The sequence below is a fragment of the Elaeis guineensis genome, chromosome 7 (assembly GCF_000442705.2).
Source record: "Elaeis guineensis isolate ETL-2024a chromosome 7, EG11, whole genome shotgun sequence".
Taxonomy (NCBI): domain Eukaryota; kingdom Viridiplantae; phylum Streptophyta; class Magnoliopsida; order Arecales; family Arecaceae; genus Elaeis; species Elaeis guineensis.
Window position 1 is genome coordinate 17691253 of NC_025999.2, and position 21505 is coordinate 17712757.

Here is a 21505-nt window from a genome sequence, read left to right on the forward strand (position 1 = left end):
TAAAATTGCTTTAACAAACCAAGATTTTTTTTTTTTTTCCTGTGGGAAGGGGGGGAGGGGGGATTCAATTTTGTTTACTTCTTAAAACTGCATACTACAATAATATTGATAAATACATGGCTTAAAATAGATTGTGCATGATAATTTTTATTTATACATAATATTAATGTTAGCTTGAAATTGCCAAAATTATTCAATAAAGTAATTTGTTTTTCTCTAAATTGCTTCTTTTGCATCTGTTTTCTACTTTTAGATAGAACTTCAAGATTGTGACACCAATTTTTTATTTTTTTCAACTCCATATAGAATTAATATATCATTTTTACTATTGATGTGAAAAATTATCGATTTTTGTGCATAGTGTGGTCCTTTGTCCTACGCCCTAACTTGGTCGGTGAGTAATTACCATATCCCAAAATGATTATATTTTATGCATTGCACATGCCATGGTCTCATATGCCATTTTAGCATTTCCCATGTATCTATAATATTAACCGTCTCACCAGCCGAATCTACAGCCTCAAGATCATCTTCGACAACCACGAGGATGTTATCCATCGTCAGATTTATTGTAAGATCAAGATTTTCTGCACCATCGATAATCCTCACATCATCCGATGTCATGACATATACGACTATATTGGCGAGAATCAGATGCTTCTCAAGTACATGGACGACGGCTCCCTCGAGGGCCACTGCATCTCTTCTGAATCTTTCCTCGTCGACATCACCTGTCAGATGCTCGTCAGATTGGCTACCTCTATCACCAACGTATTGTCCACCATGACATCAAGCTCTCCAACCTTCTCATCAACTTCGCCCATTAGGTAAAAATTGCCGACTTCAGCATTGATTGAATCCTAGATCATCGTCTATATGAGCCCTGAGTGTATCAATACCGATCTCAACCATGACATCTACAACAGCCACATCAGCGACATTCGGAGCTTCTTTAATATTTTTTTTTAAAAAAATCACATTCTATATATGATATGAGGTTATAAACTAGTATTATCTTAAATTAAAACCGGTAAACCACCCACCTACTCTCACCTCCTAAACAAGCTCACACCTCGCCACGTCACCTCAATACAGCACCAATGCTCTAGTATCACCGTTGCGACGAATATTTTCTCCTAATCTTGACGAGTCCGCCGCAAGTCCAAAGTCTCACGTCAGCATCCAAACAACAAATTGTGGCGCCGCCCCAGCAACCAACCCAAAATGCACCTCCATGTCTTTCGTCCGAATCCCCCCGCAGACTAAAAAAAAAAAAAGACGCCATATGTTTCTCCGCTCGTCGGCCGTCTTTCTCGTCCCCGAGGTGACAACATAAACAACGGCAACATTGGTTCTGCTTCCATTCCTCACCCTCTTCTCCCTGTCTCTACTCTTCAAATAAAAACAGCATCTTCTCTTCTTCTTCTTCGTCTTCTTTTCTTGAAGATGGATGCAAGAACAGCATGGAGATGATGCTGTTAAGGCGGAGGAGTAGTGCAGTGATGCAGGCGGTGGAGGTGTGCTGCCCCGTCCTCGCCATCGCGTCCGTCTCCTTGTTCTTCGTCCTCTGCTTCCGCGACAGAACGGTGGTCGTCAACCGGACGGTGGTGGGCGGCGGCGGGTGGAGGAATTTGGGATTGAAGGTGGAGGAGAAAGGAAGAAGATTTCACGAGGAGTGTGATTTGTTTGATGGGCAGTGGGTATGGGACGAGAGCTATCCGCTGTATGAGTCGAAGGATTGCCCGTTCTTGGATGAGGGATTCCGGTGCTCGGAGAATGGGAGGCCGGATAACTCCTATACCAAGTGGCGGTGGCAGCCGAAGCATTGCAATTTACCCAGGTTTCGTATTTTATAATCCCTCTCACCAATTCTAGTTTGAATTTTGATTATTGTTTAGTTTTGTGTGGAAAGGTGTACTTTTTCTTGAGGGAAGTTGGAAGGCATAGAATCTTTTTTTCTGCAGTAAATTTTATTCGTTGTTGATGGGATATCATGCTTATTGATTAATAATTGTTAGGTATTTCAATCTTTTGAATGGAATTTCGAGTTTTTTTTTTTTTGTATATGTGACTTCATTAGGCCGCCTGACCTTTGTTGCTGTTTTTCATTTTGATTCTTTTATTTGTATTCACTTTGCTGAAGGTTCCGAGTATATTGATTCCAAAGGGTAGGAATTTTAACATAAAATCATCCCAAGAAGAGAACTAAGTTCTTGTTTTCTTTCAACTGTTGGTTGTACTTTTAAGAAAGACCGTTTATTCTTCGTATTGGATTGGAGTTTCCATGTATTATAGTTCTTTTGCAGATGAAATCTGTCCTGGGCCGGAGGTGCTAGAGCATGATGAAGCCCAACGAGTCGACGGCGGCCAGACCTGCAAGAAAAGCCCCTGTCGGAGCTACTCCGACGTTCAAGTCAGTTTTCTCGCAACAGGAGGGGAAGAGCGCATATTTTTTTAGGAGGGAGAGGAGGCGTACCCGAAAGATCTTTATTTATCTTTTTATATGAGTGAGGTTGAAGCCGTGAGAGAGCAGAGATTATCAGAGATATTTTATTTTTCATTAAATATCCTCGTGAATTGTGCCTGGCAAAATCATTTCATGGTATGTGAAGGCCATGCACATTAATGGCATGAGTTGACAAAAAAGATTAGAAGGCTTTGGTCTGCCTCTGGCCATTCTTATATTTTAATGAAAGATGCGATATGGTCGTAAAAAGGCCTCTGACAATCATCATAACAAGTTATTATTTCTAATGGCCTGACGTGACAGCCGTTTGGAGATTGAAATTATTAGATGCCTCGGTCGAACCAAGAATCGGAGGGAGGAGGCCTCATGGGGGCCAATGATCGAAGCTAACAGTGGAGGCCGATTCTGAGATGCAGATGCCGAAGGAGGCCGGAGGGTCAAAAGAGGCTCATTAGCCGAGGAACATTGGTAGCCAATGCAAGAGCCAAGGTTATCGAGGGGCTCATAAGCCAAGGTGGGGATTGAATGAATGCAGGGAGCTTAGGCACCCATGGGTGGAGGCCGGACACGGGTTCAACTTCTCCCTGCTCTTTTTCCATCATCTTTTCTCTCCTGCTTGTCTTGTTATAATGCTCACAGGATAATGGCATGAGAAAAAGAGAGGCAATTAATGTCCCTATTAGATTTATATGGCCATTTTTTCTTCTTTTGTCCTGTTATGATGCCCATGGATGGGGCAGAGGGAAGGAAGCAATTAAAGCCTTTGCCAGAGCCAAGTGGACTAAGGCAATTCTCAGAGCATATGCACGACTGGAAGCACGGTTCTGTGGTTCTTCGAGTCTCACATCTTCGATCTAAAAATACTCACAATACTATCACATCTTTGGCCAATATACGAATACCCCCAACACTAGCTCTCTACTCCTGAGTCCTAGCCTTGTTGGGCGAAGGGAGTATGGCACACAAGATGGGCTGAAGATGTGCCAAGGTCCTTTTTCCTTATCTGCTTGAAGTAATCGTAGATAGAAACCTATAGATCCGAGGTCCGACATCTGTGAAGGCACTTTGTGCACGCGCATAGAGAGCTTTGGTGCTATCTACTGAGAGTGGGCTGCTTATGAGAGGTTGGCCTCAATCGGGCACGCCTTAACACTGCTCGTAGGCGTAGGGAAAGCACGGCTGCTTGCGGGGGTTGCGCGTGAAGGGTCTTGGCAATTGTCGATGGAGATGCGCGAGGAGGAAATGGTGCCGCTCATTAGTGGCTTTAGCATAGGCAGTGGCAAATGGTAGGAGAAGGGTGCGACATCCTGGGAGTCTTTGACTGGTTCGATCATCCCCCTTGGCTCGCCCACTTTTACGACCTTTCTAGCATCAAGCAGCAATACGCCGCCTTCATGCTGTGTCTGGAAGCTGATAAGTGGTATCATAGAGGATCACAAGAAGGCCGAAGCCAACTAGCTATATTATTGGTGGATGACATAGCATCCAAAGTTCCATTATCTTCACAATCAGAAGTATCCCCCACTGTCTCAGCATTCTGTCCATTTCTTGAGCTGGTCCCATTCTTGAGCTGCCATCAGATGGCTTTGCACCTAAAGATGGCGGAAGTTCATGTTGAATCAGATGACTGGATAGAGAGTATACCAGAAGATGCTCCAATGAATTGGCCTTTTAAGGGAATTGTAGACCATAATGGAATATAGAGTTATAGAAAATAGCAGCAATGGCACCTGACGGTACCGATATTTTTCCAACTACAGGAGCTCTCAATAAAAGAATGGTCATCCATTAAATATAATGACCAAAATAGAAATCCTGTATCACAGCAACTATTAGCGATGGTGCGGTGCTACGCCTCTTCTTCCTATTGTCATTTGAGAATAGCAGGGCCCCACTTCTCTCTTGTGCACCCATATCCTTTAATGGGTGGATATGACCGAATCGCAGGGAAATACTCCTGACATGAGGCAAATCCTAGGTTCGATAGTCCAGCTTTGGCCCTGGTCATGCTCGTCTTCGGTCGGTACAAAAATACTCACAGCACTAGCCCCCTACTCCTGACGAGAGGTGAATTATAATTGTGTTGGGCGAAGGGAGTACCATTGATTCATCGAGGATATGTCAAGATCGTGCTTTCACTTTGGATTTTGAGAGCCTTGGCTCTACCCGCGAAAGAGTGAGAGACCTTGGTCCTTCATTGGTGCTGCCCGCTGAAGAGCGAGGAGTTTTCGGATCTTTGTCGAACTTCTTTGGCCTTAGTCTGCCCTCCTTGGTTTGCCCTCCGCTCAGATCTGACTTTGATGTTCTGTGGTCCTGCAAGGAATAAAGAGAACAATGGATGGCAGCTCGGGGGCTTTTTACCATGAGTTTCGTTCGAAGGCCCGTGAGTTCTACTTAATCCCCTGCAACCTAGCTTCGATGAAGTCAGCCTGCATGTGTGAAGGCCGAAATGGGGGGCCAGCCGTAAAAGCGTGCGTGGGGGCACCGGCTGATGCATTAAGACATCGTTGGAAGGAGGAACATGCAATTGTTAGGAACTTCAGGTACCATCATAGGGGTTTTAGCTACGTCGAAGGCATTTGGGGGCCGTTCATGCGGGTTTGTCATGGCCGGACCTGCTTCGGTGTCGTTCGCAGGGAGGTTTGGCATGTGAGAGAAGCTGTAGGATGCGGGTGGCTCTGGGCACGTAGCGTGGGGAAGAATCTATAGTGCGGAAGGGACCGGACGCGCAGGAAGTGCACAAAGGGGGCATTGGATTTCAATTCCATCTGTTGGTGGCTTTGATGCCACTTGGGAGCAGGTCGGTCGAGGGCATCTTTGGGTCTCGATGCTATCGCGAGCTAGATCAACTGAGAGGGTCGTGTACAGTCCGAGATCGACTGGCCAAAAGGCTCTTTTTTGGTTTCGGTGCTTAGAAAGGGATCGGTGCTGGTGGGGTTCGGCCCCGTTCAAGGGGAAATCGGTCGGAGGGGTTTGTTCGAAGGGGTGCGGCCCCGCTCAAGGGGGAATCGGCCGAGAGGGTTCGGCGAGACTTGAGCTTGACTGGCTGGAGGGGGATCGGTACCATCGAGGATTGAATCGGCCGCAGACTCGACACAGGATGGAATACGCAAGAGGGAGAGGGGGCACAGCCTAGGATCGACTCCATCGGCGGGGTTCGGCATGGACGAAGGTGAAGCACGCAGACGGGGACTTCGGTGATGACAGGGGTTCCGTGCAAGGGCGGCGCAGCCGATCATGGAAGACCCATTCCAATTGGTTTAGTCGGGGGATCACCTCAGGGCCACCTAGGATCGGACCGGTCGGTGGCCAAGGAGGGTTCGACGGTGTTGGGGGCCGGACGCACGCACATGGGTGCACAGGATTTCAAGGCCGGATCGGCCGGCGAGCATGGTTGCCTGGAGGGAGTCGCTCACGGGCAGCGCATGGGAGGAGCGGATGCATGAGAGAGGGAAGGTTTGGTACCCCCACCTTATTTTTTGTCATTATTATTATTATTATATATATATATTTCTGCTGCCTTTTCTTGCTCCTTCCCTTTGCTTTTTATTCTTTTAATCTTGTTGTACCGTCCATGGCAGTGTCGCGGATTCAATTATGTGGGCTTCAGAGCTCTTGTTGCTGGCTTCGGCCACGCACAAGGCCACAGGAGGAAGCTTCAGCTGTACGTGGAAGCATACGGGGAAACTTAGGAGTCTTCGATCCTAGCTCAGAAGAGCACGTGCACACGAAGGCGCACACAGGACTGCTTCGATAGCATCACAGGTCTCGGTACACATGAGAGCCCCATGGAGGTTTCGGACTCGTCGGCGCTGAACTCGGCATTGGCGATGTGCGTGCGAGCGTGCAGTGTAGAAAACCCGTGGCAGATGGCCGGAGGGGACCAGTTGAAGCCATTTCCTCCTTTCTCCCCCACTTATTCTCTCTCCCCTTTTCTTCTTTTATCTGTGTCTGGTTGTACCACTCGTGGGGTGATGGGATACGAGAAGGGGACAAATTATTGCAACCGTCGGGTATGACAGGGGGAAGAGTTATTGCATGCGTCGAGTTCAAGTAACCCAGGGCGAATCTTAGAGCATGTGCACCATTGATAATGCACAATTGGGAGTTGGCGGAATACAAGGATATTATGGCACTTCGGGCACTGGTGACCTCCTGGTGCCAAGGACCTTGTTTCCCATTATCTTTCCTTGACGTGATTTCACATCTTTAACATTTAAAATTTCTTAATGCATTTGTCGCTTTCTGCTTTCCATATGTCCTTGTGATCCGAACCTAGCGCCTAGGTTTTGGATTTGAGAGATCTGCAAAGATTTGTGGACAATCTTCAGATTTTATTGAAGTTAGATCTTCTTCACCTTAGATTTGATCAAGATGACCTCGGGTCTGATCAAGAATTTTTGTTGCCACACTAGGATTTTGAGGTCGGCGCCGAACTTTTCGAAGAATGAGATCTTCGACTCACTGAAAAGTGAGGTCTTTGACCACCAAGTTTTGTTTTCTGCTTCTAAAAGCGTACTCCAGCCTACTCCGACCCGGCTGGCGGTCTTCGATCCTTTACTGAAAGTGAGGTCTTCTGCTCTCCCACCATCATGGGGCTTCAAATGCACTTCCACCGTCATGGGAGCTTCGGACGCACCCCCCCATCATGGGGGTTTTGGACGCACTCCCACCGTTGTGGGGGCTTCGGATGCACTTCTATTATCGTGGGGATTCCGGACGTGCTTCCACCATCGTGGGAGCTTTGATTGCACTCCCACCATCATGGGGGCCTCGACTGCACTCCTACCATCGTGGGGGCTTAATCTAGACTTCCACCGTCGTGGGAGTTTCGGATGCACTTCCATCATTGCGGGACGTTTCAGACGCACTGCCACTGTCGTGGGAGCTCCGGACGCACTTCCACCATTGCGGGGGCTTTGATTGCACTCTCACCATCGTGGGGGTCTCGACTGCACTCCCACCATCATGGGGGCTTAATCTGCACTCCCACCATGGTGGGGGCTTCATCTACACTCCCATTGTGGTGGGGGCTTTGACTGCACTCCCACCACCGTGGGTCTTAATCTGCACCCCCACCATCGTGGGATCTTAATTTGCATTCCTATCTTGATGGGGGCTTCATTTGCACTCCCATCTTCGTGGGGGCTTAATCTGTACTCCCACCATGGTGGGGGCTTCATCTGCACTCCCATTTTCGTGGAGGTTTAATCTGCGTCAGAGGCAATCTTGGTGGCGATGGAGATGCATATGCGAAAATGTCAGATCGATCGGGAGTGACTTCACATGTCAAAATTCATCATCTGAATCCTTCAATAGAGAAGAGGAGACAGGGAGCACTAATTCTCGATGCCCCTCCTAGGAGGGGAACACGGATCATGAGTGGCGTGCACCTTGCCCTACCTCGATATTCATGATTTCTTTACACCCCCTTCTCTTCCTTCTAAAAGAGTATCTCTTTAATGTGTTTGTCAGAAGACCTGGGAGAAATACTTATAGGCACGGAAGACATAATATGATGGTGGTTGTTGCCATATAATATAATATATATATATATATATATATATATATATATATATATATATTAGAGAACAGCTTGGGTTTCTCTGTTTGCATAAGCTTTAGCATATTAACTTTTTACTAACCATTCATCAACCGATCACGTCTTATGTCTCGGTGTTCATGCATGTGCAACAACATGGGGTACTTCGTGCCCCCCAATCTGGCGACTTTAGGGCCGCCGATTTGGTGGGTATGCATGCGGGAGAGACGTCAAGCTCCGTCGAAGGGGCTTCGGAGCCTCCTCTCCTCTCGCTTTTTCTGCTTCCTTTTCTCTTTCTTTCATTTTTTGTTCTCTCTCCCTTCTCAAAGGGAGGAATTATTGCACATGCTAGGCTTGGATGGCGCAAAGGCAAATCTCCAGGCGTGTTAATAGTGGATGACCCATTTTTGAGGATTAATGAGATAAAAAGGGGGGAGTGCAATATTTAATGTATTGATGACCTTCTGGCACATATGATATGGAGATAATAAAAATATGATAAGATACTCCATACTAAAAGCGGACCCCACAATATTGAGCTCTAGACTCCAATGCCATTTTGCTTGTCGGTTACTTCGGCTTTCATATTTTCTTGTGGTTCGATTCTAGATATGTTTGAGTTTTGCATCAGAGAGTTCTACCCCCCATTAAAAAGTGGGATCTTCTCTTTCCCTACTAAAGAGATTTTCAGCCAGTGGATTTCGGCTTCCGCCTCTACTAGCGTACTCCGACCCAGTCTCCTCTTTTTCTAAAAAGTGGGGTCTTCAGCAGCTTTTTCATCGAGGAGTGGGGGCTTCGGCTGTACTCCCGCTGAGCAGTGGGGGCTTCAACTGCACTCCCATCGAACAGTGGGAGTTTCAGTTGCTCTCCCGCTGAAGAGCGGAGGCTTTGTCTACTCTCTCACTAAATATTGGGAGCTTTGCCGGCTCTCCCATTGAAGAGTGGAGGGCACAAGTGGCCGTTCATACCCACCTTCCATGAAAATTACGAGTTCTATTATAGAGCTCTTGGGTCCTACTGGGCTCCTTATTATTTGCTTTAGCATAGTAGCCTTCTTCCTTTGGGACTCTTTTCTTCTAAATATTCGGGATCTTACAAGTAGCCAACTTTTCTTCTTCCTCATCTTACAGACCTGTAGTCCTATCCAGAAGAAGGGGAAATGAAATAAAAACGAGGGCTTAAGAACCTCTTACCAGAAAGTTTCATGCATGTCTTTTGAGGCTAGCTTTCTTTTTTGATCCAAATTGCATGCTTCTTATTTATTGAACTCAACTGAGAGTATTCAGGGGGATGTCGATCGATCCACTAGGTTTATGGTTGTATCCGATTTATTTGATTCTTAATCTCTAGCCGCTTCATGGGCCGCCTCAGTGCCGGAGCAAGGCACATGCACGGAGGAGCTTACAGACCTCTGCTTCTTTTTCTTTCCTCTCATCACCTTTTTTCTCTCCATTTCTTTTTTGTCCTTCCTTCTTTGCTATCACTGATGGCAGGAAGAGGCTAGGAGGAAAGGATAGAACCCTTTTTTTTTTTCCTTTTCTCCTTATTTGTCTTATATGCTTTTTCTTCTCCCCATTTTCTTTTTGGGCTCATTTGGAGTCATCATGGCTAGCCATTAAATGTATTAATTTAACCAAAAAGGGGACAGGCTCCAATGGCTTGTCACATTTTAATAGGCAACGAAGTCGACATAGATGTTCGAATTGGAGCCAATGGCCAAAGCCAGAACTAGAGGCCGAAGCCACAGTCGATGGCCGAGATATGAGCAGGGAGTAACAAAATTATGACCAAAATGAGATGGCGGGGTTCTTTTAATAAAACGGTCACTCCCGTCGGTGAATAAGCTTGCATCCACCCAACTTAGATTATTTACTCTTGATTTTCTAGCCTCGTTTCTTTTGTGAGCCAGCAGAGGGAGTTGTGGGGATGCCTCTGGTAGCTAGCATAGAGCATAGTCTACAACCAAAAATTTCATCGGCGAGGAAGCTTTCTGCGGCAACATAATGGTAGATAAGGCACTCTTTCTTAAAAGCGGATAGTCGCGCGGACGCTCGATGCTAGCGCGAGGGAGCCACCCTTCCTCTCTCTCACCAATTTATTGCGGATGAAATCTATCTTGGGCCGGAGGTGCTGGAGCATGATGAAGTCTAGCGAGTCGACGATGGTCGGACCTGCAAGAAAAGCCCCTGCCAAAGATGGCTCCGACAGGGACCCTCCGACGCTCAAGTCAGTTTTCTCGCAACAGGAGAGAAAGAACGTATATTTTTTTGGGAGGGAGAGGAGGCATACCTGGAGGATCCCTATTTATCTTTTTATGTGAACGAGGTTGGAGCCATGGGAGAGCAGAGATTGTCAGAGATATTTTATTTTTCATTAAATATCCTCGTGAATTGTGCCTGGCAAAATCATTTCACGGCACGTGAAGGCCATGCACATTAATGGCATGAGTTGACAAAAAGGGTTAGAGGGCTTTGGTCTACCTCTGGCCATTCTTATATTTTAATGGGAGATGCGGCATGGCCGTAAAATGGTTGACAGTCATCATAACAAGCTATTATTTCTAATGGCCTGACGTGACAGCTGTTTGGAGACTGAAATTATTAGATGCCTCGGCCAAACCAAGAATCGAAGGGAGTAGGCCTCACGGGGGCCAATGATCGAAGCTGATAGTGGAGGCCGATTCTGGGATGCGGAGGCCGAAGGAGGCCCACTAGCCGAGGAAGATCGGTAGCCAATGCAAGAACCAAGGTCATTGAGGGGCTCATAAGCCAAGGTGGGGATCGAATGACTGCAGGGAGCTTAGGCACCTGCGGGCGGAGGCCGGACACGGGTTCGACTTCTCCCTGCTCTTTTCCCATCATCTTTTCTCTCTCCTGCTTGTCTTGTTATAATGCTCATAGGAGAATGGCATGAGAAAAGGAGAGGCAATTAATGCCTCTATTAGATTTATATGGCCATCTTTTCTCCTTTTGTCCTGTTGTGATGCCCATGGATGGGGCAGAGGGAAAGAGGCAATTAAAGCCTCTACCAGAGCCAAGTGGACCAAGGCAATTCTCAGAGCATATGCACAGTTGGAAGTGTGGTTCCGTGGTTCTTTGAGTCCCACGTCTTCGGTCCAAAAATACTCACAACACTATCACGTCTTCGGCCAATATACGAATACCTCCAACAATTCTCTTTTCTTTTTTTGAAGTAAATTTCAAAGCTGAATTGTTTATCCACATTGTAAGCTAAAATGAGTTTATCAATTTCCTTATTATCTGTCTGTGAAGAGCTGTGAGTAAACCTGAGGACTTGACATATAAAATCCCACGATGGGAAGGTTAAGAGGCCCACCTCATGTTATTTTGAATTTATTGTGCAAGATAGAACTCTTTTAGTTTCTTTTCTGAAACTAGTCTTGTGGGTGGGTGTGCTTGTGGTGTTCTTTTAAATGGCTTTGTTTGTCTTTCTGTTCTTTTGTATTGGACAATCAAGATTCCTGTTCTTGCAAGTCTTCTCCCATCACATACACTTGTTATAACAATTACCACCTAAATGTTTGTGTGATTACATGATACTCAAGAAGTTCGACATTCACATACCACCAAACTTTGTCAGCCTACACTTCTCGCTGTCAGTTTTGCCACACTGTGTTCCAAAAGGAGCACCATGCAAAGTTATGGGGCAATTTATTATTGCTGCACCTGGATATAACCTGAACTGCTGTATCTAGACTTGCTATGTTCCAGCACCATGCAAAGTTGCTGTCTAGAATATTCGGTTAGTGGCAATGAGACATACTCGTGAGACAATGTTTGAAATGCCTAATCTTCATTTTCTATGGGTCCTACGGAAACCCTGCCATTCTTTTAAAACATATGATATCATCCCAATCTACAAGTAAAAATTCAACAACGCCAGATAATGAGAAACAAAGGGGAAAAGAAAATTCTTGTATTGTAATATGAGGCGAAACTTTGTGGGAAAGACTAAACATAACTACTTATCTTGCAGATCTTTGCATTGTCATATTTTAAGAGTGCTGCCATGATAACAAATGATTACTTAATCAGGTCTGAATCTCAATTTCCTTCTTGCTTATCTCAGGAAGAATGTGCAAAACTAATACAAAAATTTTAATTCAACTCATGACACTGGAATTTCATATCTCCTTTCTTACAGAAAAATGTTAAGAATTTTATCATTTGGATTATCCAATTAAAGGAAAGCAGACATTCTTCCACGAGAATATTGCTGTAGGGTATCAGTTTGATCAACTTTACTAGATATTCTTTCCAACCGGAATTTTTTTTGCTAGTAGAGGATCCATTGCATGACCCATTGAGGCCATTATACTCAATGTAATTGGTAAAAAAAAATTTGTTTGGCCTAAGACTGCCAGCAAAATACCTGAATTGACTGAGAAACAGGGGCTGGGCAAAGGCAGCAGACTGGCATACTATGTGTCCATGCTCAGTGCTGTTAATGGATGTCTTTTTGGTATCATTGTCTCCAGTATAAACAATACTTAGGTGGCTTCATGAATACCATCTCCCACCTTTTATTTCTTCTTTGTCATTTATTTGGCCAAAAATGAAGAAAATAAGGGAAAACTATGCCGGGTTTTTCTTTTTTTCATTTGATATGGAATTTTGGTATGTCAAAGGTTGGGCAGCAACCTGCAGCACCGTATTTTTCTCCCTTTTTTTTGGAATAAAATTATCATTAAAAAAATAAAAATAATGTCGAGAAAGTAATTACAGCACATTGGCACTATAAGTATGCACATTCTACCATATTATTATCTGATGTAGATCAGTTTTGGTCACCTGAGCTTACATCCAAAATTTGCATGAAACTAAAAATAAACCAAACAAAACACCTTTGTTTGGTTAGGAAAATATATCTAGTACCCATGGCAGCGGTGCCTGCAGAAGCCCTTCACCAATTTTAAGTTTCAAAAATTCTATAATTGAAATTAATTTTTGGACAAAGATTATCTAAAACTAATTAAATAATTAGATATCAAAAATTTGGAGCAAGTGTAGATAATTTAGAGCTATTCTCAAGTAAGCGTGGATATCGGTAATTATCTGAATTTACGTTTCTTGTAGATTCTTCTTTTTTTGTTGTCAAAGTTCTTTCACACCACTGGTGCTCATATTATTGCCAACAACAGACTCAATCATTGGCTCAAGAAACCTATCCTAATCATAAATTTTATCTAGCAAACTCTGATAAACCTGTAAAGCAATATACAACAGAAAAGTAAAAAAAATGAAAAAGAAAAATTGGTGTCCTAGTGAACCACGAGGAGACAATCCATTCCAAGAAAGTTTTGCCCTACTCAGCACCAGTGCATATTTTCTGTACTCTATACCGTACCGATACCAAACCAGTACATGGTATGAGGGCATAATGACATTCAGTTCACAGAACCGGATATGGGGTATATCAATATCATAATAGGATAGTACTGATATGGGGTCCAGTAGTGATTGATCCCAATTGTCAAGATTGTACGTCCCCAGTGGCATTTGAACCAAGTGCCTGATCAATACAAAGCTGAAGATCGGGATTTAAAACCTTGGTGGGCTATCTGTTGAATGAATCAGTTTACTTAAAATGTTGCAGAATTGTTAGTAATATCTTTGCTTTTATCCCCTTCATAATGCATAGAGGGGGCTATTATTGATCTTGTAAAGGAAAGTCTTTGCTCATATTTTTATGCTCAGGCATATAAACTACACTATGCAATAACAAATTTCATTTTAATCTTATATTACACATTATTTGGTCTTTTACTTCTGATGGCATTGATAAATTCTTCAAATAGTTCTAGTATAATTTTACAGTTTATTGTCATATTTCTGGCTTCTTCTGTTACTTCCCCTGCCTATTCTACAATCACTTGTTATTTGACTTTATTTTTTTTATTTTTTTGTTTTGGCAATTCAAACTTGCAAAGGTGCTTCATCCATACTATCTAGAATATTTTTGTTCCTCATAGCCTGCGTTTTATTATGGTTTACTTGTATGAGTATCATAATGAAAGCAACATTGGAACAGGTAAAAACTATCCTTCGTGTTATGATTTTAGTTCTTGTTTATGGTCTCTACAATTAGCCCAGGAACTGACCAAAGTGTTGCATTACCATGTTTTTATACTTTTCTAATTTGAGAATGTCATCAGTTCCTTTCCTTTTCAATTCTTTGTTTTCCATTGTGATAAAGGGAAAAATACTGGTCATTCATTTCTCATGTAACCTTTTCTTTTAAGAGAATATCAGTATTGATATCTCTTCCAGGTTCCCCTTTGAGGAATCAGAAAGTATTGGTCATGTTCCGTCTTTAATCCTTTCTGTTATCTAAATCATAGAATTCCAAATTAATTAACTTATATTTCTTCCTAAATATTTCTGAAACATAATGAGATGGATTTGGATGTAACCAACTAGAATTCATGTCATTTTCAACACAGGCTTCTGTTTTGTTCCCCTGTCACACATTCCTTCCCTCTACTTATTTAAAAATTTTCTGCCAAAGGTATAGAAAACTACCAGGTGATCACTTAATGATTTCTTAAAACCCTGACTGCACTGCCTTTTTTTTTTTCCTTGATACATTAGTGCTTCGTTTCCCTTTAGAAGGAGGAGCACAGTTTTTTTGGAATGATAATAGTATTATTTTCCATCTGCGGAGAATGTCGTATCACCACACACATACGTGTGTGAACTCACTCTTACATGTTCTCTAAATTCTTTAATTTCTTTTTCGTAATTGAAGATTTGATGCCAAGAAGATGCTTGAGAAACTACAAAACCGACGGTTGGTATTTGCGGGTGACTCCATAGGAAGAAACCAATGGGAGTCTCTTCTGTGCATGCTCTCTTCAGCCGTCTCTGACAAGGGTTCTATCTATGAAGTGAATGGCAACCCTATTACCAAGCATAAGGGCTTCCTAGTGTTTAAGTTCAGGGACTACAATTGCACTGTGGAATATTACAGAGCTCCATATCTGGTGCTCCATAGTCAAGCCCCAGCTGGAATGCCAGCAAAAGTGAAGTCAACACTTAAACTGGATGTTATGGATTTGAAGTCATCCCGATGGAGGGATGCTGATGTACTGGTATTCAACAGTGGCCACTGGTGGAACTATGAAAAGACCATAAAAGGGTACTTCTATAGCTGAAATTCCTTTTTCTTTCTTTCTTTCTCTTTTCATATTGTCTTCATTCTTTTTGCGAGTTTGGAACATGATCTGTGAAATTAGTCTTCTTAACGGATCTCAATCTTAACAACAAATAGCTGTCCTTTACTCTTGGTTCATAGCTAGATAGATTCACATATGTGATGTATAGTTTGCTGCTTGTTCATTTTTTAAAGAAACTTGGCACATTTGTGCAGAAGTGCCTATCTAAAAAATATTATCATAGTCTTTGCCATATTGCTTACATCTCCCTTTTCTGGAAAGCATTTTTGCATCTTTCAGCATATATACATTCACATAGCTTATGGCCACCAGCTTGAGAGATGCATTCCTAATTCAACAGGGGATATTGGTGAACATGACACTAACATTTTTCTTTAGTTTCAGTGGCTTTTTTTTGGAAAAAAGAAAAAAAAAAACTCTGAGCCAAGTATGCTAGAGGTCAGGAATTCAAATCCCCTCCAAGCTAATTATTTATTTGATTGACCTGGTATTATCTTCGCTCTTTCCAATAATTATGTTTGTAATCTTGGTTCGTTTGAGTCATTGGGCCCTCCATGTGAATGGTCCACGCTGCATGCAAGGGGGCTGTTAGCTTAACCTTTTGAAGTTACTGGTTAATAATTTCTAGCAAACAAGTGTAACAATGATATTAATTATGTAGAGCTGCAGAGAGTTGTCTTTTTGTTACCTTCAGTGCACTAATGGTTCAGTTGTTAATGAAATATATTGCACACATCATGTAGTGAGCCACCTTGATATCGTTTCATCGGCTAATCAACTTATATGCTGCAATGATACATTTTTATCTGTTCACTTTTTAAAATTGGAAGAAGTTACCATGCTCTAGTCATGGGCTGTGGTATAGTGCTCTTTTCTATTCAGAGTCATAACATGCTTACTCTTCTGCAAATTTGTAATTCAGGAAATCATTGCTGTCTTTTAGTTAATTTGTAGTTGCTAGATATGTTCGTCGTATTTCAAGCAGTCTTTAACATCTTCTATGCCTTCTTCTGTTATGCTTTGTTAGTTGCTGAACTATGTGGCCCACTAGAGGCATACTTTGAGGCTCCTTTCTTTTCTGTCAGGTTGCCCATATTAAACATATTACTATATCTAATTCATGACTGAAAACTTAGCCACTGCTTTATATGACCGACAAACTTATAATTTAATGCCTATTATATCCCTTCCTTCAAGACCATCTCTTTTTCCATCATAGATGCTTTTCAACATGTCTTTTGGTAATCAATTTTACGAGATATTGGTCATGTCATACTATTGTTAGTGATGCAGCTTGAACCACCAAAGAAAACTGAAAAGAATCTGTTGAGATTTATGGAGTTGAAATGCAAAATTAAGGTTTCTCTGGTCGAGTGGTCTATTGCAAGCCACCTGCAAAAAGCATGCAAAGAAGGCCTCTGAGTTGATGTGCTAGTGTTTAAGTTCCCAAGACACCTCTTGATTAGGAAGTATGAGTCTTTAGGCCATCATCTGTCTAATTCCCTTCTATTGTCAGATCAAGAATCTTATAAACTTTATTTTCTTATAGAGGAGTCCTTGGGGAAGTCTTGTGTCAAAAGTAATAGTCCATTAGTTATTGTATTAGTTGGCCACTTATTACTAGTGTAAGAGTAGCAATACAATCTCTCTGCTCTTCTTCTTCTTCTTCTTCTTTTTGCTGAGACAGTCATTCACACCATTCTGGTATGAGCACATCCAAAAAAGTTAGACAATAAAATATTTCTAAACATCCTTGGGGTTGACCCCTAATTTCTGCACCTGAGTGCTCGGTAACAAAAGAGGCTGCCCAATCTGCCGCCTCATTCGCCTCCTCGTAGACGTGAGTAGCAATGAAGGCGGTGCCTTCTTCAACCAGTTTCTAGATATCCTGCAGCAAGGGGGAAACACAACCCCCCTTGTCTGCCCCCGGATCTGGCCAGTCATGGTTGCTGAGTCCCCCCTCCAACAGGAAGCTCTCCACCCTCAGCTCCCGCCGTGCATATCTGACACCCTCCTGGGCCACCTTCAGCTCCGCCTCCAGGACTAACATGTCAAGCAGCGGACTCCCACCAGCAGCAACAAGCTTGGAGTTGGGGCCTCTGATGACAGAACCAGCGCCGCCTCGGCTGCTGCCATCTGCCACGCTGACCACTAATGTTTGGAAAGTTCATTTTGATGTAACTTGTAAGTTGTGTTGAAGGAGTCCTATATTTATTGAGAATTAGGATTCCATTTTAGCATCAGGATCCAAATCTTTTGACCCCTTTGTTGTGATTGTTTTGTAAGTTAAAAGTAGGCCTTTCTGGATCACCTAGGATGACCAATCAATCCATGATAGCAAGGAAAGAGCCTCTATAAAAAGGGATGTTCTCTTCTCAGAAAGTGCTTTGGCTTGCATTTTGATAACATCTCCACTAGCTATCTTTTATAGTGGTCTCTAAAATTTCCTTTATTATTCCCTCATATCTGATTCTTTCTGCACTTAGCTGCATTAAAAGTCAGGCCATATCATGAATGTGTTGCTATATCAGCTTATGAGTTTTCTAAATGTATTTTAATTTTTGTAGTGGACATTATTTTCAAGAAGGGAAGGAGGTGAAGATGAAGATGAGTGTGGAAAGTGCTTATCAAAGATCAATCAGGACATTGTTTGACTGGATCAATCGAGAAGTTAATATGAGTAAGACTCAGGTCATCTTTCGTACGTATTCCCCAGTGCATTTCAGGTTTGTTTTAATATTCTATAGCTCGTTCTATATGTTTAATTAATTTTATTTTTACATTTTAATCCTAGCTTCTTTTTTGGGCCATTATAATCAAGTATTCACACGAATAGGTTAGCATCACTTCAATCATCTATCAAGATTTCAATTACTCTTGTTCTATGTGTTACTATCCTAGCAGGCTGGCTTGACAATATTAAAAAAAAAAAATTGAGTATTTTAATTCTCAATATCAAGAAAAAACACGTGCTTGTAGGTGAAATTCACTATGTTTTATATTTTGATCATTAGAATATATTAATTAGAAGTCCATTGCAAAACGTACCATACCTTCCACCAAAGACTTGCAACATTTCATTAGAGTGACAAGGGCCTCAATGACCATCAAGAATTATGTGATATGTTTGCCTGTCCCTTTCTATGAAAATTGGTGATACAATTGTGGCTGGACCTAAAGATAACATGGGATTGGAAAAGGCTAATGATGGTTTTTGCAACATTTTAGGAATGACTGTTTGATAGGTTATGATGCCACAGGTGTAGGACAGCACTTATACAACTTTACCTGCTTCTCAATTCAATGATGTGATTACTCTGATGGCAAGTGGATCTCCCATGGATAGTCTGCAAGCATCATTGTGATCCTTGGCCATGGTTTGTAGCTCTAATACCATGAAAATTCAGAAGCAAGTACTTGGGAGAATGATTATATGAGGAAATCAATCCAATTTATAAACTTAAATATAAAAGAAATGACAGGAGGAAGAGAACAACAGAACAAAAACCGAGAACCAAAAAAATTAAAATAAAAAGCACCACAAAAACACAAGGCAGGCTGAAAGGAGAAGATCAGCTGCTGATCCAGCACTCTGAATTTATAGAGACGGTGGAGTCCAGCATTGTTCTCAGAGCTTTGTGATGTTAAGGCTTACTTCAGAAGTCACTCTTATCCAGTACTCGGTCAAAAATCTGACTCTAAGATTTCCTGGTGTTTGTGAAAATTTGAGCACTCCTTTAATCCGAGGGTCTTCATCCCAATCTTTTCTCCACTTGGCTTTGACTCTACCTGGTCTCCAGAAAATCAATAATTCCTTCAAACTTGTAGGAAAGATCTGAAGTATGAACTTTAGATTGTCCAAATCCTATCCAGCAATTCAGTAGAAGATGGTTGGTTGTCTCTTCATGCTGTGTACAGAACAGACAAGATGGGGCGGGTTGTTGGTGGAGGGGAGAATCCAAGTTCTCTTCCTTAAGTTTCCAATCTCCAAGGCCTTACTGTTTATATTAGTTCAAGAAAAGACAAGGGTTTTAGCTGGAACAAGACATCTCCACACTGCTTTACCTATGTTTGAATTTAGCTTTCAAACTATTTCAACCACTTGAATTCTCTCAGTTATATAGTAGTTATTATTGAATGTAAAAAATTATTTCTCAAGAAAAAGAACGTACAAAAAAGTTACTGAAGGATCTTATTCTAAGCAGTATATTTAAGAAATAAGTAGACTGCTTGGTAACATCACAAATTACGCAGCAGTGGGGATTGGAAGAGCAGAGGAAACTGTCAGTCGGAGACATCTCCTGAATTCAACTCTTCACTGTTCTCACTGAAAACACATACCCATCTGTTAGACCTATTCATGAATGTATCCATGGAGTATTCTAGTCAAGCTATGATGCCAGAGTTGGATTTGCTGAATGTGACCCTGATGACAGCACAAAGGAAGGATGGTCATCAGTCCCTATACCACCTTGGTCCCACAGCCCACCCCCAACTTCCCAAGCATGATTGCAGCCACTGGTGCTTACCCGGTGTTCCAGATACATGGAATGAACTCTTCTATGCCTTCTTCCTTAGATGGGAATCCAAGGTCCAACAAAATTTACTTGTTTCAGGCAGCAATGGAATGAAGCTTGATCGGTGAAGTGGTTTGACGGCTACTCGAATCAACTTGCATCTGGTTCCGTGATGCATCTTGTTGTCTCATGGAATACTTTCAAAAGTTGTTTTTTGAGGACATTCTCTTCAGAGTTGTTGGAATGATGGAAGTCTTTCCAACAGGTTTTTTCATGTACAAGAAGACGCGGCTTAGATAGGCTTGGCGTCATGTGCTATGAACTGTTTCAGAATAGAGAAATGGTTGGCAACTTGGCATGCCTGTGTATATACCCAATTGGAACTGGCAATTTCCAAGAATAAGGAAGCAATGTCAAACTATAGAGAAAGTGTACATAATTCAATTTTCAGATTCTTGTGGTCTCATTCTATTCTCTAATTTAAAAGATAATAATAATGTTATGTTGTTTATTTCGTCATGTTCTTTTCTACGTTCCTTCTCTGTTTGGAGTGATTATGTGATGTGAAAACAGATGGAGCACAGAGAAAAATGATTTTGGTATAACAGATACGGCTCAAGTTTACTCTTTTTTTGTTTCCAAGCATGGTTGAGATGTTATTCTTCCCTCAAGACAAAAAAGGTTGAGATGTTATGGATGATCTCCCACAATTTCTCAGGAGAGTTTGGCAATTGTTAAGATATATGGGTCTAACTCCTTTGCCAAATCAAAGTGCAAGTTCCATCTGTGGATCGGCAGGGAGAGAGAGAGAGGATGAAAATTTCCCATTATCAGTGTCCAGAAATTTAAAGTGTGTGTACAAACCAAGATTTATAAAATGTAGATTATACAATTTAAATAAGAAAGATTAAATTGAAAAATTTATACCTGCAATTACCTTATGTTTGCCATTACTTAATTCATCACGCACAAAGTGCATTCTGTATTGATCCAATTGATCCAAGTACAAGAGTATAGGGAGAGTTGTTTTGTCCTCCTATACGGTTGGAGGTGCTTGGACATTCCAGGTGGAAGAAACTTCGGTTATTACAGCTAAAGTACTATATAGAATATGGACAAGGTAGTAAAATATCAGTTTATGGTTTCTAATTATTGTGGGAGATTTCTGATTTTGATCGGAGTGGCTGGAGATGGTCGAAAATGGCCGGTAAGGTGAGATCTGCAAAACAAGTTCTGGCTGGGGTTGGCTCTGACGGGAATCCTCCCACGGTCAAGTTAGAAAAATGGAACAAAAGAGAAGAAAAGCAAAAGGGGTGGACGGCGCGCATATGTGCATACCTGGAGGGTCCCTTTTTTATCTCTATTTATAAGAAGGCGAGAGCCATAAAGAGAAAGTGATGGAGGATCATTCCGACCTCTCTGTCCGTATCACTCATGATAACTAAATTTGTGAAGTACAAAGGTTACTGTGGCATGTTATCCATCATGGGATTTGATTAATCTATCTGGATGTGGTTCAGGTAATACTTCTTCTTAATTGGACTTTGGTGGCAGATGTCACCTTATCCGGTGCTCAATCAGCCACTTATAGGAGTGGCTTGATTTGACATGGCATCCCTTGATGCGCAGCCAACTATTGGAGTGATGGGCCCATATGGGATGATATGATTTGATGGGATGGCATGGAGGTTGACTCTTCCAAACATAGTGGCCAGCAAGTGTTGAAGAGAATGTAGCCTGCGGCTAAAAGTAAGGATTGGTAGAGGATCTTTCAGTGAAAAATG

General features: G+C 42.3%; 1 protein-coding gene across 4 annotated transcripts; it reads left to right on the forward strand.

Annotated features, from left to right (window-relative positions):
- The first annotated feature begins 1227 nt into the window (after positions 1-1227).
- Positions 1228-20250, forward strand: LOC105060448 (protein trichome birefringence-like 11). Of its 4 annotated transcripts, none has more exons than XM_073260794.1 (4): positions 1228-1840; positions 14778-15167; positions 17772-17930; positions 19410-19601. In XM_073260794.1, exons 1-4 carry the CDS (start codon positions 1464-1466, stop codon positions 19423-19425), a joined length of 942 nt encoding a protein of 313 aa, XP_073116895.1. In that variant the 5' UTR covers positions 1228-1463; the 3' UTR covers positions 19426-19601. The 4 variants fall into 4 exon arrangements, with proteins under 4 accessions (XP_073116895.1, XP_019701317.1, XP_073116894.1 ...); XM_019845758.3 differs by having other exon boundaries at positions 1229-1840; positions 19459-20250; XM_073260793.1 differs by lacking the exon at positions 19410-19601 and adding an exon at positions 19821-20250 and having other exon boundaries at positions 1229-1840.
- Positions 20251-21505: the final 1255 nt, after the last annotated feature.

Excerpts from the sequence above, each read along its gene's own strand:
- LOC105060448 (XM_019845758.3), top strand. The coding sequence starts at position 1,464 with ATGGAGATGATGCTGTTAAGGCGGAGGAGTAGTGCAGTGATGCAGGCG. Across the intron at positions 15,168-17,771 it reads TATGAAAAGACCATAAAAGG|TGGACATTATTTTCAAGAAG; the intron begins GTACTTCTATAG and ends TAATTTTTGTAG. Across the intron at positions 17,931-19,458 it reads TATTCCCCAGTGCATTTCAG|CAGTGGGGATTGGAAGAGCA; the intron begins GTTTGTTTTAAT and ends CAAATTACGCAG.